This window comes from Boleophthalmus pectinirostris, unplaced genomic scaffold, assembly GCF_026225935.1.
Source record: "Boleophthalmus pectinirostris isolate CB_2022bp ecotype Guang Dong unplaced genomic scaffold, ASM2622593v1 HiC_scaffold_19, whole genome shotgun sequence".
NCBI classification, from domain to species: Eukaryota; Metazoa; Chordata; class Actinopteri; order Gobiiformes; family Gobiidae; genus Boleophthalmus; species Boleophthalmus pectinirostris.
In genome coordinates, this window is record NW_026571140.1 from 26,334,375 (window position 1) to 26,353,990 (window position 19,616).

The window sequence follows — 19,616 nt, forward strand, 5'->3', positions numbered from 1 at the left end:
ATCAGTTCTGTCCCAGTGCATATATAAAAGCAGCCCTAATCAGAGCGTTGTGTTCTGTCTGCATTGAATTACGACGACATTTTTATCAATCAGTGACACAATAGGAACACTGTTAGGCAGGCTTGTTGTTGTAAGAAATGATGTGAGGCCTAAACTTTGCTTTGACCATAAACGTTGTGAGACTTGTTGTGACACATGCTTATAAACTCATCACTGTGAAGGATTAGAATGATCAGATTGAGTTGAGAAAGTTAGGAATTAGTTTGGATGACTGGAAACTGTTCCAACTCAACTGGTTTTGTTTTTCACATTTTTAATATTATAAAAATTAGAAATAGGCAAATACACAGTGATGGAAAGAATATTTGGAAAATGTATTTAAAATATTCAGAATACTTTCAAACTGGATTGTATTTAAATTATAGTGTAAAGGCAACAGGATTAAAAGCAACTTTATATTTGTTTCACGATCTGTTCTGCATTTATTTGTCTCTGATCAGAGAAGGAAAAATCACACCTGCTCGCACCATAAGAGCAGTGTTTTATATTTTTCTCACTAATTGAGTGCAGCTTGAAACCTACTCTGAGTGCTCAAGTACCGCTATTTATTCCTTGGATTTTAGAAAAGTAACTATTTTGAATAGTGCCAAATGAAAGGCTAACTGTACTGGAAAATTAATATTCAGAATATGTATTATTAGTATTATCAAGTTTATAAACAAACATTTTCAATCTATCTTGTTTTTGACTTGTCCTGAATCCCTGTCCCCCTCACCGATCACATCTCATCCACTTTTTCCGTGTATGACTTGAGCTTGAGTTTAAAGTGTGTGGCCCCATCTTTATTTAAGCAGCACTTAGGTGAATCTGTCAGCTCCCAGTTGCCCTGGAGAAAAGGTGCTCTGCCTGACATCTACGCTGATCTGTGGGCTGGACTGTGTGTACCTGCTGTATTCACGGGGAGGCAGGGGAAAAGCTAAAGACAGGAAGTCACAGCACCGTGTGTGAGTTAGCTTTTAGCATGTTTTCACTTGTCCATGTGAATCAAACAGAAAGCCCAAAGTACTGCTTATGGCCTGTCACAGAACATAGTACGTGTCAGATTGGGTCCACACATGAGCACAGATCTGCACCGAGAGACACAGGAGAGCACCTCGCCATCACTTCTCCGAGCTCCGCTGCTCATGTGGGCCACAGTCACCGGTCAGTAGTTATGGAAGTGACAGTGGATCATTTTAGAGCAGCCTCTCCTGACTGGTCAGAGGATCTGTCTTACATTTAACATGGAGGTAGCACGGTCTGTGGTCTTGTTCACTGAAACTAACACGAAAGGTACTTTTACTGGGAAAAAATAATAATAATTTAAGTCATGTAATGTAATGTACAGAACTCTAATTAAATCTGTTAAAAATGTGGGATTCCATGAATTTATTCCTCTAATTATTTTCATCTAACCATATTTTTTGTTGGGTGGTTTTGTGCATTTAATCTGTTCTTTTTCATGTTGACAAACCCATGATTTACCTGACTAGCCAGAACCATGCACTTTGACAAAACTTACAAAGGTGAGTGGATCTGGTGGATCATTTCTTCCCACTTTCAGAGGCCATGATTCCCTGGATTTGGACAGAAGAAGGGACTGGCTGGTCAAGCAAATAAATGACATAGATAGTACCTATTAGTATCAGACAGAACGGTTGTACTTATTTTGAAATCACATGTTTGAAATCATAAACATCTTTATGTGTCCTTCATTTCTACTAGTCGCTTGTTTCTGTGGGGCTGGGGTTGTTTGTTGTTCTGTTTTAGTTTTAGTTGAGACTTGGATGCTTGTTTCTCTTAAAATCTGGCAACCCGACGTGTCACTCATGATATGATTTATTTATTTTTTTCATCTTTTAACAAATGTTTTCCAATATATCATTTATGTTTGCAACAAAGAGAAACACAATTGCAATCTCAGTTTTTTTGGAATGGGGTCTCGCCTATAATTGTAGCCACTGTGCAAAAACTATTACTTTGTGTTGTCAACCCTTTTTATTAGAGATGAAATTATGCATGATTTTTCCAACATTAGCAATTGATGCAAGAGTACCATTGGAGTTATTTTTGTACTGCCAGAAATGTGAGAAAGGCTCATTGCTGTGTGCTGCTAGACCACAAAGTTCACAGTCACACAAATTGCACGTGAAGGAAAACACTGAAAAAGATAACAATTTGTTCTTTTGGTGCTGGTGATGACTGACAAACTAAAAATTATATGTTTAGGCTTAAAGGTGCACTGGGTAACTTTTCTAGGTCTGTCACCTCCACCACCTCCATGGAGATATTACTGTTTTGCCTTGATAAACAGGTCAGACTTAGGGAGAAGCAAGTCCGCACATGATAAGAATTCATGTTTTTAAGGTATTTTTGAGCAATAAAACACATGCAATTGAAATAAATAAAAGATATTTGTGGAACAATTAGGCACAGTTAATAGTGCTGTAATAGAAGAATAGAACATATAAAAATTAAGATTAAAAAGCACCACCCACTTCATATTTTTCATTATTTTGTATAAGAGACACAAGAAATAAAGATGATTTTAGACAGAAGATACCTGTGGATGCACACAGGCAAGTGACAATTCCAAGCAAGAAATAACATTTCCATGAAGACAAGCAAATAGCAGACCCTCTACCTTAGGAGTTAAACTGTGCACCTTTTATGGAAGATAATTTGCTCCATCAGATTTTGTATTTTAAATGCCACTGAATTTCCCACTTTGAATTTTTTAAATCTAAAAAATGAATTGAATTATTTTTATTCAGAATTTGAGTTGCTGAAATTATAAGTATACCTTTTCAATATATTTCAAATTCAGAATAAAAATGTTACCTTTTAAATATTCAGCACAGACATTTTCAAGCCCTCAAATTCAAAAGTTAAAATTCAGAATGTAAAATTTGCGGTGAAAATTTTCACAACAAAGACCCAATTTGCCAAGGAAGAAGCAATCGATCATGTGTGAGTGAGGAGGACAGGGGCTGTTTCCTATTGGTCCTTCTCATCTGTGGGCAGGTTTACGTGCCCACAGAAAGAAATGCTTGTATGAAATGTTTTGATGAGGCTAATTCTGACCAATCAGACTGGTTCACTGCACCGGTTACTAAGTTAGATCAGATCACTTTGGATCAAGTGCTTCAGCCTTGGCATCTTGGATCTTTCCTGCTAATTTTTTTTCACTGCAAATTTTACCCTCTGATTTTTGACTGTTTAATATGAAGTCTTGGGTAACACTTTATAATAACTACACCTTATTTAGCCGTAATAAAGGATGAACAAATGTTTAATTAATAATGAACAAAGACTTAATTAATAATGAGTCATGCTTAGTAACTACTTAATTAGCATGTTGCCTGTGCTGTAAATAGTTACTGTAAATAGTTACTCATAATTATTTCATACTTAATTACTCACTGGACTAACGATTTGAGCATTTATTAATCATTAATAAACTATGAGACAATGATTTACTAATAATACAATGCAATGATAATTTAGGCAGCTGTTATCTGTTAGTTAAGTCTTTTTGAGAGCTTTTCTAAAGTGAAGACTTATTATGCTTTATTAAGCATTTACTAAGCATGAATCATTATTAATTAAATCTTTGTTCATTTTTAATTAAGTCTTTGTTCATGCTTTATTAAGGCTAAGTAAGGTGTAGTTATTATAAAGTGTTACCAAGTCTTGAATATATTTGTTCTGAATATTCAAAAGGTTTTTTATTATTATTATTTTGAATTTTAAACACTTGAAATTTCAGCAACTAAAATTCAGAATAAAAATAATTCAAACATGTTTTTTCAGAGTTAAAATATTCAAACTGAGAAATTCAACGGCATTTAAAATTCAAAATCTTATGAAACTAATTATCTTCCATACACCTTTAACTCAGTGTGGAAAATATCAGTAATTCTTGTATGTATTTTCCGCTGTCCATCCTATGCATCATTATGACAAGTGACACTGAATATAGTGTAAGGACATGTGTGAATATAGAGCGTGCATACAGTCACACCTTCACCACTGACCCATATAAGCATTTTCTGCCCTGACACCCTTGTGATTAAGGTGTGACTATGTTTAGAGAACTAACACAACTGGTTAAGATCACCTTCATGCAGGAGAGATGCACTGGTGCGGACCGCCAGAACCCCGCCGTGAATTTGAATGCTTTGTTTGCCCGGCCAAAAGCTCTACGGTTATTATTGTGGGTATAACAAACAGCAAACAACATAGAACTCAAGGAGAAATAATCAGATCTGGGGTTCTGTGATTCTGATTTATAATTTTATGTTAAAGGTGTGATGCGGTATTTTTCTGGTGGAGAGTCTGTCACCTGCTTGTCTCCAGGGAGATAGAAGTTAGAAGAAGTTATTGCTTTGCCGCAAATGTTCCATGGTACGACATTTAACACAACTATCAAACATTTATTCATTGCCTGTGCTCCTGTTGTTCAAAAATATAAAAATTACTTTTTGAATAAGGTTCCTCTCCACAGATCTGACTTTTTAATATGCCTATACGACCCTACAAAGGCAAAAGATCTTAAATGTGAAACTGACAAAAATTACTTCAAAGTTTCTGTTTTGTCCAGACAAAAGTATAATGGATAGGGCTCCCAAAATTTGACAACTATTTGCTATAATGAAGATATATTTGAATGCGGAGAATATTGAGCTCAAAATTGACCGTAGTAGTAACTGCAGTAATTGACACTGTTACTGCCTTTTGCCTTTGCACGACTCCTTATTTTTGGCACACGATGCAAAGGCAGAGTATAGTAACTGTCAAATAAGGGTCAAAGGTAAATTTTGAGCTCAATATTTTTCCACAATATTTATTCACATGATAAAGGAGGTGTCAAACACCCCCAAAATGACATTAACTCATTTTTGACCAAATATGATGTTACGGCATTCTGCTTTTGTAGGGCAGTGTAGTCCCTTGAGATAGATAGTTTTAAGCTCTACTGTAGAACAATCTAGTGAAAGCTATAACATCTCCTCTAAAAAGTGACATAATACATACACCCTTAAAGTAACTGGAAAAACAAAGCATTATAATGCACAAAATATAGTATTGTATTTTCAAAGAATAAACCACACACAAAAAAATAAATGTAGGGAGTGGTGCAGGAAAAGCAAATGCTCAAATTGTTTTTTTGGCAACATAACATTTTTGTCATATTACCACTTACTCACAGTTGGAAGCGTAACTAAATCATTTGAGTATTGTTACACTGCAAAATGTATCAGTCAAGTTGGTGTTAAATGTCTAAAACCTACTCAGAGAAACAATTTTATTATATATATATTTTTATATGTAATGTTACAGAGTACTACCCAACAATTGTAAAAAAAAAAAAAAAAAAAAAAAAAACTACCACTATGCAGTTTGAAAACAAAACTTGCACTATGCACTTTACTTATTCAAACCAGCAATGCTCATTTTGAAAGTACTAAATCTATATATCATCTTTATACATCAAAACCCCTAGTTCCTCTCCATTAAAAAGACAGCACATGTATTTGAGAAAATCACAATGCATTCCACATATACAGGCTATACAGACTTTTACTGTGGAGTGCAGGTGAATTGGTGACTCCCTTTCTCCCTTGTGCTGTAGAGGTGAGAGCCCTGTTAGCATGGCCACTCTCCAGGAGATAATGAACCTCACCAAAAGAGCAAGAATAGCAAGAATAGGAGCTAAGGCTGGCAGTGAATGTAAGAGTATTTGAAAATCCAGATGGTATCGCAAGAAATGAAGAGTTTGTTCGCAAAAAACAGACAAGTGCCATTTGAAAAAGTCTTCAGAGGCTTGTAGCACTTAGTAAGTATAGAAATAGTTTCAGAAAAAATCTATTTTACTTCTGACAATTTATTATTCCATCCTTTCTTGATAAAATCCACTATACATTATTGTGACTGATTATGCATAGGGATGTAACAATAACTGAAATATTTGTGATATTGTATCATGAAATTTCTCACAATAATATCATGGATCCTCACAATATATTGAATTACAAGGCTCTTTGGTTAAATTAAGAGTTATGGTGCAGCAATAGACAGAGAGAACTTCATAGACCATGATCCTTTGCCCCATTTCATCATAGACTACATGAAGAAATAACAGTTCTAAGCACTTTTAAGTCTTAGTTCTTTGGATTAAGTCTTCTCAAGGCATTTTAAGAGGAAAAAGTAGCATATTAACAGTTTTGTTAGCCTCCACAAAATATTACAATAAATATCGTACCATGAGATGTATAGCTTGAAAATATCGTACAGAGAGATTTGGATATTGTTACATCCCTAATCATGAGCCTCCCCACGGTATCGCAATAAATATTGTACTGTAAGGTTCGTACCGTGACGATATCGTATCGTGAGACTTGGATATCGTTACACCCCTAATAATACATGTAAAAGATGGTAGCAAAAAGAAAGAAAAAAAAGAAAAAATCAGAGCACAGGTATCTGTTTTTGCTCTTGAATTCTTCAAATGTTAACATGTTATACATACATGTGCTTTTGACAGAGATGAGAGTGAGTTTTAGTGACTTCTTTTTCTCTTTTTTTGCTGGTCCCAGTTCTTTGCATCTGCCCTGAAGCACATGCCAGTCTTTGGGAGCAGATGGCGCTCTGATTTGCCCTGTGAAGGATTACTCATATTACTATTCACACTAATGGCAGTAGAATTGCGTGGGGACTCTGGGGCACTAATATAGTCTTACACCCTTGTCCAATCAGCTCACTGCATCTCAGCCTGTCAAAAGAATTATTAAAGAGTCATGGAGGCGCTTTTTTGGCCCTTCTCTCCTTGTGTCCCTCTAGTGCCCCCGCTGATTGGCCTTGGTATTGCGCACAAAGTCACTGTCATTTCTCACCACTTCATTACCTGGTGGCACAAAGCAATTTTCAGTCATCTGTGCGTGTCCCGTGTGTGTGTCCTGAAGGAGCATGCCATATGTGCGCTACAACACCCTATCGCATACAAGGGGACCACGCTACTGTTGTCTCATGTTAGCCATCATTACAGCCAATATGGCCCAAATCTGTCTAATGAAAATGTTCTATTCATAATGTATGCGTCATATGGTTTCCCTGGTCTTTTAGAGGGGCTGATGTTTCTGCACAGTTCAGTACACAATAACATTATTTAAAGGTCCTATATTACACTAAATAGATTCTTGTGAGCTTTTAGTCATTTTAGAATGCATTTAGCTCTCCAAAAACATACCTGGAGTTTTGCTTCATTCACAGATGTTTGAGTAGGCCTTTAATGCTCTGTTCCACCTTGTGATGTCATAAAGTGGAAATTTTCAAATTAACAGCTACAGTTATTCAGTAGAGATTGTTATTTCCAGGACTGAATTAGCCAAATTATTCGAGCGAAGGCTGAGTTTAAAACACTCCCTGTATTACCACGTGACATCACAAGGTGACAGTATTTATTTATTTTTTATTTATTTAATTTTTTTATTTGAGGGAAGAGCTTATAATGCATCCGTTTTTATACAACGCTTTTCTGGACACTCAAAGATGCTTTACAGAGCATTATTCATTCACTCCATACTCAGTAGTGGTAAGGTACTATTGTAGCCATAACTGCCCTGGAGCAGACTGACTGAAGCGATGCTGCCAATCTGCATCATGGGCCCCTTGGACCACCACCATCATTCATGCACACACCACTTTCATACTAGGCAAGGTGGGTGAAGTGCTTTGCCTAAGGACACAACGACAGTTTTTGTGGCTGGCGCCCCTCTGTGGCACCTGATTTTCCCAGCTGTCTCCCATCCAAGTACTAACAAGGTCCAGACTTGCTTAGGTTCTGAGACCTGATGGCATCAGGCTTTCAGATAGTGGTGTAATATGTGCCATTTAGACAGTAGAATACAGATGAGTATGGCTGTAGTCAACTAAAGACATCCAAAAACTACTACAGAGAAGAACCAGTAAAGTGTATTTACAGATAGGTAGATTAAACTGTGCAGTCATTCCAGCTAACTCACTCCAGGCTTTTTCTTTCTGCTGTGGTCCATATAAGTCCTTATAATCCTGAGAAAGTAATTAGTTGATGAAAAAAATATTTGGCCGAATAGGCACAGTCCTACAGATGAGAATGAAGCCTATTACACTGCGTATAGTGTTAGGAGCTCCAGCACATCAGATAAAGTCTAGATGTATTTTTAAAGAGAAGTCTGTATGACATTTCTCTAACAGATCACTCACACATCCTTCTCCTGCCCTCTATCACCATGCACTGTGACTCTAAATTCTCATCCACGCTGCACTTCTGTGACCTTCAGTATTTGCACAGTACGGATGTGTGCACAGAGGCCCAGTGCTTTGTTATTTGTGGATAATGAATGTCATTACATGATGTGTGCTGTTTAAATACACAGTGCCATACATGCAGATGTTTGTACAGCCCACAGAATGGACTCTAATCAGAACCCTCTCTTTTATGACACCACAATGCTCATGATTCCACAAGTGCAAACAATAACAGAATAACAAGAATACAGTCTCACTATATCTAACTTTTTTGGACAAAGCCTCCCATTTATCCCCATGGAGATCATAAAGCTATGCCTAGAATGTTTCACAGTATAGCATTAAGGGTTCTCACAGTCATGGTAATCCTGGAAAAGTCATGGAAATTGAAAAGGCCTGGAAAAGTCGTTGCATTTTAGTATCTCTTTCATGCAACTACAGCGTTGTGTTAAGTTATCATTTGGCTATTATGATAATTTCCGAACGTATGCGCGTTTTGTTTAAAAGAGACGACAATAATTGCACTGGCAGTATTTTGAATGTTAAAAAACTATAATGCCAAACCATAAAGTGAGTGGAAAGCTCATATTTAGCTCTAAGAGTCTGATCAATTCTACACATGTAGGGTGTCGTAAGGTCATGGAAACTTCACTTTAGGTCATGAAAAAGTCATGGAAAAGTTTTGAAAGTTTGTCTGTGAAAAAGAGTGGGAACCCTGAGCACTAAATATATCGATCTCCTTTGAGACAAGCAGGTGACACCACCAAGCCAAGTTACAGGTCAGAACTGTGGTAAGGCGAGCCTTAGATCAGCTCAAAGCTGGAACAAGAGTTTTTTAGGTTGAAATATTAATCGGGTGTTCAGTTTCTTTGCAGTACTGGAAATTGCTGGTCATTTTTTGGCTATACAATAAGATTTAAGCCATAAAAGGTTGTATATCAATTCTCTGACTCATTACAGATGCAAAAGTGTTTCATTCTACAGCTCATGACGTTTTTAACAATATTGTGGATTTTGAATATTTTTAGGAATATTTTGCTTTAGGATTATTGTATCAGTGGCATGAATTAGTTTCAATATTATCATTTATCATCTATATTGTCTTTTTATATAGTATATCACATATCAAAACGTGTTAATCATTACAGGACTAGCAACCCTACTCACAATGTAGAGTTAAGGTAAATTTAAAATCAACTCTAAAAGAAACTGGAAGCCAGTGAAGAGATAAAAGGACTGGGGTGATGTGCTGAATAAGTCTAATACAACACGTAACATTTCAGGCATAGCAACCACACCTATATGGAGACATCATGTGGCATGACGTGCACCAAAAAAGTTACACAGTACACCTTTTAAGTTCCATTTTCTCTGGACTTGTGCTCATCTTCATGGAGACCAAACTAGACCAAGTTACAAGGCAGATCTGCGGAGAGGCAACCTCGCTCACAGTCAGAATACCGTTTTTTCTAGGAGTGTTTGAGCTATAAAACCACCTGTCATTGAATAAATGTAAGGTAGAGCTGTTTAATGTCATACTGTGGAACATTTCAGGCACAGTAATGACACATCCATCGAAACACCCAAACAAAAAGTTACAAAGTACACCTTTAAACCCCTTTGATACAAACTGTTTTACTCAGGTTGCTCACAAACAGATGCAGTACATTTGTGACACTTAAAGCTGAGATGAGTGGATCCATGTTAATCTGAGCGTAGATCTGAGGCCCACTAAGGCGTGATCTTACTGTGAAATATTCCCTGCACTCAGCTCTAAATAAGCACTAACAAGATTATCAGATTATCTTTCATCCAGGGCCACTGCTGGGCACAGTATCAGCTACAGGAAGAACTGCTGTAGAATAATTGCAGAGGAGAGGGAGCCATTTTAATGCAAATGTTCCACTGGCTCACGAAGCTCAGGGGCAGATTGTAACTTTTCCTATGGAGAAGATGAAATATATTGGTCACTGCGCTGAAAGGCTGTGACTATAGTTTTAAAAAATCCTCTGTTTTCACCATGTATCTTTAATAAGCTGTCATGAAACTAGGCCAACTTTAATTAAATGGACAGAAACCGATTAATCCCACATTTTTTCTTCAATTATTCAATATACTGATGAAAACGAAGTGTGTATTGTGACATGTTGAAATGAAAAATTGCATGGTTTTAAATGGAGAAAGCTGACTGATGGTTACAAGATATTTTTTTCCCTTCGACTCAAAAGCTGTCATTGTTCATTTTACAACAGTTACAACAGTGGTGCACCAACTCAATTTTGTTTTAGCCTGTCGCAAAACTGGATTTTAGATCTTTGCTCAGGTACAAAACAAACCATGAACAAGAGACATCATCTACTACTAGAGGCAACATTCACTCCCACCTTCACTTGAGACAAAATTTTAGGCTTTAAACAAATAAACCCCCATTTAACTCATTTTTATTGTGTTTTCTGAAACCAGAGTCCAGTACGGTGAGTCAGAATAACAAAACAACAAGCAGACTCTACATTTAAAAATGAAATTTGCCGCCCCAAGTATCTCACCAACAACTTTCTTGCTCACTTCAAATTCACAAAAAAACTCATGTCAATTAGGTTGGAGTAACATGTTTTAACTTTTGTCTTGAAATGTTTAGCATGTAACTTTGAAATAGTGTTGGGAATTTACTCAGCATTCGATACAGATTACAATACCACAGAATATATAACAGTACTTTCTTTATCTTCAACAACAACAACAACAAACTTTATTTATAGAGCGATTTTCATACAAAAATGCAACACAAAGCGCTTCTCATCATACTAAAACTGTTCAAGAAAGCTCAAATGTTGTCCTGTTTATGTGATTTTTTTGCTCAGGTTTGCTTGCTCAGATGAATATCGATATTAGTTTTAATATTGATTAGTATCTGATTTTTTTTTTTTTTATACTTTTGACAGCCAGTAGTGGAGTTAGCAATTTGGGGACCCTAAGTGGACTTGAGTTTGGGGCCCTCACTATAATGCACCATTTTTTTGTTTTCTTTTGTTTTGTTTTTAATATATTTATTGTCTGTTTTCCCCCATTGTTCTTGAGACATGCACATCTCTATTTATGTGAATTATGGAAACGTATTAGTTAGGTAGCCTACTAGATAACCATAACTGGAAGTAGTTGTATTTTCTTGCTAGTACAATTACATTTTTGTTTACATCCATTACATATAATTTTTATTTTTTTTCCTTATTGTTTAAAAGTAAACTACGCTCATTTAATGTCATAATGAGAGAAAATGTAATTGCTCTGAGGCCTTGGTCATTAGTAGCACTGAGGGCAATTGGTTGGGGGGCCCCTCCAGGTTTGGGGGCTGTAGGCAGCCACCTACTTTAGCCTAATGGTAGCGCCGCTTCTGTTGACAGCCCTGCATTGAAATCTACAACTGGTGTAATGTGATCACTGCAAAGATATATAATAAAAAATGTATTTAAAAATCCAGAATCTGCTAATATTTATTATGAAATGGGTAAATTATTCCCATTACAGTGATGTACTATGAGGTGGGCACAGTTACACGGTGGTTTTGTATTGCAGTGTGCATTGTTGTGGTCTTATTTATGTGTGTGTCTGGTAAAAGTCTGTCTTAAATTGCCAGTCTGGATATAAAGGTTATGGGAGCAGACTCAGAGGCTCAAAGGCTCAGTGAAACAGGCCCGTAAACACCACCGCCAAATAGTGTGGGATTGTCTAATCAACCTGCACTCAAGAACCCATTAGGTCTAATTTACATTTAAACCACTGATGACTTAAAGCCTAAAGACTTCACGAAAGCACTGACTCTGATATCTGAATGGAGGATGTTTTTGGGTGGTCCTTTTTCTTTAGATGTAGAGTGTTGTCTAACTGTATCAAACATAAAAAATAAGAAAAAATAACTGACAATAATCTACATGCGTGCTTTGTAGGGCTGGGTATCTTTAAGAAGTTGGCCATATGATACATACCTCAATACATAGGTGACGATACGATACATATCTCGATACAGTGCACTTTCGATTCGATACGATATATATTTAGAATCGATTCAGTATGGTTCAATAAAAAATAATGGCTAAATCATGGGTGTGATACTAAAACTCTGTTAAACCATTTCTTGTGCAAAGCTAATATGAAATACGCCCATTTTTATCATCAAAACATTGAGAATGTCAGATGTTTTGCATAAACGAGTTTCCTTCCTCTGAAAAAAACTACAAAAATATAGCACTGTAATAAAATAATTTAGTAAAATATACCAACAACATATTGGCAACATATAGATACAACAGTCTACGATATCAATACTGAATCATCACATTAAACGATACAATATATCGATAATTCAATATTTTTGCACACCCCTAATGCTTTGCCTTGTCAGTTTCTTGATACTTTTCAGATGATGTTGTCAATATTTCCCACAGGGTGTGATGTTAACTGGAAGTACTATTATACTACTACTCAAGTCGAAGCTCTGTGATTTAAATTTGACTTTAATCTGAGTTTTGTTTTAACACAGTCTGACCTGACAGAGCGTACTTATCTGGAACTACAGCAGATGAGCTGATTTGTGCTGTTAAATACGTCTTTCACATATAAAATTACTGTCGCAAGCTTGCAATCGCCGGCTGTTTTTCACTGTCACTCTCACCTTTTTGTTGAAAATTAAACACCTAAACATGGCCATGAATCATCTTAATCAAAGTCTCCTTAACATTAGTTATTTAAATCCATTTTGTTTTTTTTTTCATGAGTTTTCAGATACATTTTAAACTTTTTTTTGCAGTGTTTGCTAATGTGTGCTTTGTGTCACCATATAATAACTACATGTAACACCCCCAGCGTGAGGCGACAGCAAAGTTTTATTCACAATTTTTACGTTTCAAATTGCACATAAAATCAATTTTCCACCATATTTCTTCACTTTTGCTTTATTTGTCACAATTTTGTCACACTATTTAAACTAGTAAGTAACATCTTTTTAATTGGATTCATGTTCTGCTGTTATCTCGACCCCAGGCAGGTCATTTCAAGAACATTTCTGATCTTTGTACATTTGTAACCCTGTGTTAGGATCAGGTTGTTGGCAGCTGGCCTTTTTCACTGTGTCTGATGGAGTTTCTTCTCCACGTTTTAGCGCAGCATCTGTCTGTGTGTTTGTTTTGTATCTGAGGCCTCTGCACTGTCTGCCTGTTTGTCTGTGGAGTAAATGTGTGTGTAACGGGGCAGAGAGGCCTAATAGCAGGTTGATACTTTCATTCAAAAAAGATCTCCACATGGGTTATGGAAAAAAAAATATTTTTTTAGTGGCAGAAAAATAAATGTCTGATTTCTATTGATATTTTTCAGTGACATCATGGTGGGGGTGTTCTATAAGTATCTCTATGGTGGAATATTCAGGAGTTACCATGGAGACACAATGCACACATTAAAAAATACTGAAACTCAAGGGGGAAAAAAAAAAAGCACAATGGATTTAAACAGCACATTTTCAAAAGTCTGTGATGAATACAACTTTGATGTTCAACAAAGAAGGTGAGAGTGACTAGGAAAAAAAAAAGTTGGCTAATGCTAGCTAGTTTTTCACTGTAATTTTATGTGTGAGAGACTTGTTTAATGCTGCGCTTGTTGTGCTCCTATTGTGCTCAGGACTCGGGAAAAAAGAGAACTGACTTGGATTTATCGACTACCGACATTCAATAGAATGTTGTATAAGTGCACTACTTAAACAAACCTGTTGCAGCTTCAACTTTTTGCCCAATTTTTAAGGTCAGATTGTGGTAAAATAAAGCTCAGAGTCCAGTCTAACAGAGCTTCAGACAGAGAGATGCCTACAGTTAGCATCACACCCCCAGGGAATGTCATATCTGACAAGTAGAATGTTTTCTGTCAGGATTGGTGACCTGTTCTTCTCAGTTGCCTCCCTTGTTCTGAGGAGTGCCTCAGGGCTCCATTCTGGGGCCCATGTTATTTTCATTTCATTCATGTTGCCGCTGGGGTCAATTATCGCGAGGCACAGGCTAGCGTTTCACTATTATGCACACGACCTGCAGATTTATTTACCAGTCACATCCAGCTCGTGCAGAACGCTGCAGCACATCACCCCAGTCCTTTTATCTCTTCATTGGCTTCCAGTTTCTTTTAGAGTTGATTTTAAAATTGTATTGTATGTTTTTAATGCTCTCAATGGTCTTGCTCCTTCCTATTTGACTCAACTCCTGTCTGTCCACACTTCAAATAGGGCATTAAGGTCAAGCAACCAACTCATGCTGGAAGTCCCCAGAGTCAGGCTCTCATACTGCGGTGACCGGACTTTCTCTGTCGCTGGCCCCAGATTGTGGAACAAACTGCCCCCTGATTTGCGCACTATCACAGACTTTAGTCTGTTTAAATCCAGGCCTCAAAACATATCATATATAATTTTTATTTATTTTTTTCCCATTGTTTAATGTTTTGAAAGTTTTATATTGTGAGTGTTGTAAAGGGCCCTATAAATAAAGTTTGATTGATTGAATATTTATGAGATCAGGAGTCAGAAAGTCAGAAGAAAACTGTGCAATAACTACATTTACAAAAATAGCCTATTATAAAGAGACTCATGTAATTTCCAACTGGCAGCACACATTATAACACTCATTTCTTAACAGTTTTTTCCTATTTTTATATGTGTAGCTCCTCATTTACATGAATTAATCTATTGTTTCCTTCACACATGTTTAACACACAAATCCTGCAGGATTTGTGTGTTACACCCAAGGCAAAGTTTTTCTCTCAAAAACACTTGTAATATCATGTAGTTATACAAGAATTACTCCACTTTGTTTTTAAACTCCATACACGCTCACCAAAATTATTTTATGAACTACAAAACAAAAACCATGAAAGTACTCCTTCATGATACAAGGTGGAAAGAACCAAAATAAAAATCCAGGTATGTTTTTGATGAGAAAATGACATTCTAACATGGCTTAAAGCTCACACAAATCAATTAATGTGAGATCAGACCTTTAAGGTAGATTTTATTATTGTCTCTGTAGGGAAATTTGTCCTCTGCATTTGACCCATCCTTCAATGCTTTTGGGCCAACCTCTGTCCAGAGATCTTGAGCTAGTCTTGGTCACTGCATTTATTTTAAGAGTCCAAAAGCTGCCTCCTTACAGTGCAAATGCAACGTCAAACTCAGTTCATTTTGAACTGATTTCAGATTCCATCTTCCCTGCTTTGTACCTCAGAGGCAAACCCCGGGTGAGGATCTTGTCACTGTAGTTCTTCCATTCTGTTGACCTGACCGCACCACAAAACTACAACAGCATCGCACAAAGACACGGACTCGCTCTTAAACCACCATTTTCTCATTCAGTTTTAATGCGCTTGACTTCAGAGCAGGTGATCTACTAAAAAAGTCCAACGGCATCTGGTTCTCCGCATTGGGAATGACCCTCTCCTTACCTCTGTGCTGTATGAGGGTGTTACCATGGAAACACAGATTGTTTGATGTGCTCAGAAATGTCACTTGTGAAAGCTTTTTTTGTGTGTGGTTTCTTTTATTATGTGGGCATAATGGTGGAATTGTGTGCTCTATCTCCATAGGTAAATGTGGCGCCCGCTTGTGTGAAGGCGTTGACAAAGATGCTGTATTGTCCGTACTGCCGTGGCATGCCTGGACTCAAGCCCTGTCATAACTACTGTCAGAACGTGATGAGGGGCTGTCTCGCCAACCAGGCCGACCTCGATGCAGAGTGGAACCTCTTCATAGGTGAGAACAGCAATTATGGTGTGGGTTTGTTCACATTTTTTAGTTTAGTTTGTAGAGTGAATCTTATAACTACATTTTAATGATCCTTTATAAAGCATTTACAAACATTTAGGTAAAGGGCTTATATTACACTATATTCTGAATTGTTATGTTCTGTCCTCATCAAAAATATAATAATGTTTTTTTTGTGTGTCATTCACACATCTGAGTAACTCTATTATTAGTCTGTCTACATCTCCAAATCTTAAAATGCTCTGTTACACCTCGTGTTCCACCTTGTGATATCATCAAGAGATAGTTTTCAAGTTAACAGCTAGTAATGGCAATTCCAAGGCTAAAACTATCCACATGATTCTAGTGAAGGTATATAGAGTTTAAAAACACATTGGAGCACTTCCTGTATTACCATATGACGAGCTACAGCCTAAATATGCAAGGTTTGTGTGTTAAACATGTGTGAATGAAACAAAGCACAACTCCAGGTACAGTCAGCCCTCACTATAACGCGGTTCACCTTTCGCGGCATCGCAATTTTGCATGCTTTTTTTTTTTTTTTACAGCAAATGAACATGATTTTCTAAGGGACTGTAGACCACTGTCAGTCAGTCTCCTCCATTCTGTGTCTCCTGTACAGTACAAAATACATTCAGCTTGTCAAACTAACATGAATGTTCGATCACTAGCAGTGTGATTCTGAAGTGCTGTATGTTTGCAAGTTTCTTCCTCGACAAAACCCACAATGTCGACAAAACTGCACCAACAGAGGCACCTGCGGTCACACCCAAAAGGTTAGAAAGATGTCAACCATCGCATAAAAAGATGGACTTCTGGACATGCTGAAGGAAGGTGGAAGTTACACGGCTGTAGGGCGCCATTATGGTATAAATTAATCGTTCGTTACATAAAGAAGGAAGAACATAACCTAATGACAACAGCAGCAGTAAGTTTTAAGAAAGATGCAAGAAGGGCTGTAACTGTCCTGTCTGAGAAAAGTGTATAAAGTGGGTGGTCAAGGGTTTTACAGCCTTAAAACAGATATAATAATTGTAAAAAATGAAGCTGTCTACTTTGCAGCTTTTGCTTATTGCAGGATATTTTTAAAACGTAACCCCCGCGATAAACAAGGGACCACTGTATGTTGTGGAGAGGAAAAAACATTATGAGACAGTTCAGAATATAGTAATAATATATGCCATTTAACTAGCACCTCGTATTAAACAAATACACACAATACCAGTATATGCACACACAACACACACAAGCTGAAGACAGCCAGTTTATGCTCACAAGGAAACCAGCCAATTTGCCCGTAGCTGTCCGTGGTGCTGAAGATTGCATTCATGCCTATTTGAGCATTTGTTCTCACCAAACAAGACAGTCTAAGTGTGAAGACCCCTCCCCGCACGTGTGTACTGTCTTTGCATGTCTCTGCACATCCGTGGTGATTGTCTCCCCCCGTCATTCCTCAACTCCTGGAATACGCTCAGTGGGATGGTCTGTGTTACATTCAGCTCTAAAGGATTTACTGAGACAAAACTCTAAATCTTATTTGTGCAACCATTGCCTGTTTTTCTTTTCACGGTCTGAAATGTTTGCTATAGCTACAGACCTGGCATGGTGCTTAAAGCTCTGGTCCCTGCTGTTTGGGATTGATAAAGGAGAGGAGATTCTCTGCAAACACATTTTCTATAGCATTTCCAACTGGGCTACGTGAGTAATATGGCCCTTCAGTGGGGCTGGAGGTAGCTGTGTCCATAAGCCCTCTTGTTACAGGGATACAGGGAAGGTCCAGAGACAGCAGCACCCCCTCTGGATCTGCCAGAGACAATGCTTTATTTTGTTTCTACCACATTCTTATTCTTTTAGTCGTACATTTAATGAGGTGCGCGGTAACTGTAATTGTGTTCACGGGGTTCATTGTCCTGTTATGTGCAACCTTTTGAGTTAACTTTTTTGTTTGTAATTGTCAATTGCTATGACAACAGTCCTAATTTTTCATCAATTTGAAATCCATGGAGAAAAAGAGTTTGTTTTTTGTTTGTTTGTTTTTTGCACATTGATTTTACTTCAGAACAAAAAGCAAATCATGTCTCTAATTTCAAAGGTGCACTGTAAATTTTCTAGTTGGACCTGCTTGTCTCCATGGAGATGTTAACTTTTTTAGAAAGAGCCACCGTATAACATTAAACTTTAAACTACCACCAGTTTAACAGAACAGCAACCCCGCTCACAGTAAAAAAAAAGTGTGGATTTCAGCATATTTTTTAGCAATAAAAATACATATAAGTGAATAAAGACAAGATAGATATGTTTTAGTACTATATAGTGAAACATTTCAGGCAAAGCAACAACATCTCCACAAGGTTAACTTGGTGGCAACCCTTCTAAGAGGGAAATCACATAGTGTGCTTTAAGAAAATACATTTTATAATACCACAAAAATATAATCAACTAAATTCTTACAGTGTTTTCTGAGTTTCTTATTGCAAGCCATGTAAAATCTAACACTACCAGTACTGCATTTCGCTAACAAAAGAATACCCTCTCACTTTTTCTTAAAGGTGCCCTTGTAAATTAACAAGTAGAGGGTCAGCCACCTGATTGTCTCCTAGGTGATGTCGTTGCTTTGCCAAGAAAGTTACACAGCATGGCATTAACTTAACTATCTATCTCCATGAAAACAAGCAGGTGGCACAACCAGGTCAGAGATGCTGTGTTTGAGGCACTTTTGAGCAATAAAAACAATGAAAGACTAGACAGATATGTTTAATGCCATATTCTAGAAAATTCTTTAAGCAATAATATCTCCATGGTGACAACCCCACTACAAAAATTACACACAATGCACCTTTAAAAACATAAACATTTGATAGAAAGATAGATGTTGGAGGAGCAGTACATTTTATTCAAGTAAATACACCAGCAAAAATTCACAAACAACAGAGACAGGGAGCTGCTGCTATTGTGTAACTATAATATTTTTTTTGTTTTCTACAAATACAAGCAGTTGAAACACATTACAAACCCTCTCTTCTTTTAATCCACACTACACGTTTAAAGACTCCTCCCTGATGCCGTGTATCAGATGCCCTGTTTCTTCCATTCGAGTGAAAATCCTGCAGGAGAGATGACGTAATGCTCTGGTCTCACGTCCCCTCCGGTCCCTGTGCTCTGAATGAGATGTCTGGCAGCTTATGACAAGTGTTAAAAAGTCAGTGTCTTGTTCAGTCGTGAAGAGCCAAATCTGTGGGCACTGAGGGAGCAGGGCTGACAGTGAAGAGACGTGCTGTTTTTGGGGAGAAGGATGAGGAATCTGGTACGGCACATACACCCCCGAGGTACACACAAAGTTGGTTTTTAATTTTTGGTTCTGTTCAGACATGTTTTGACTTTAGGAGAAATGCGATGATGTGGGGTTTGCAATTAGAAATAATGAACCCATGGGATGTTTATTTTTTACCACCAGAAGTTCATTAATTTGAAATGCCTGGTGACTATGAAGAGTTATGATACT

The 19,616-nt window shown here is 37.2% G+C and overlaps 1 protein-coding gene across 1 annotated transcript in view; it reads left to right on the forward strand.

Annotated features, from left to right (window-relative positions):
* Positions 1 to 19,616, forward strand: part of LOC110173018 (glypican-6-like) — a 181,387-nt gene that overhangs the window by 106,491 nt on the left and 55,280 nt on the right. The window contains 1 exon segment of the mRNA XM_020938992.2: positions 15,937 to 16,102. Within this exon segment, the coding sequence (XP_020794651.2) occupies positions 15,937 to 16,102 (166 nt within the window).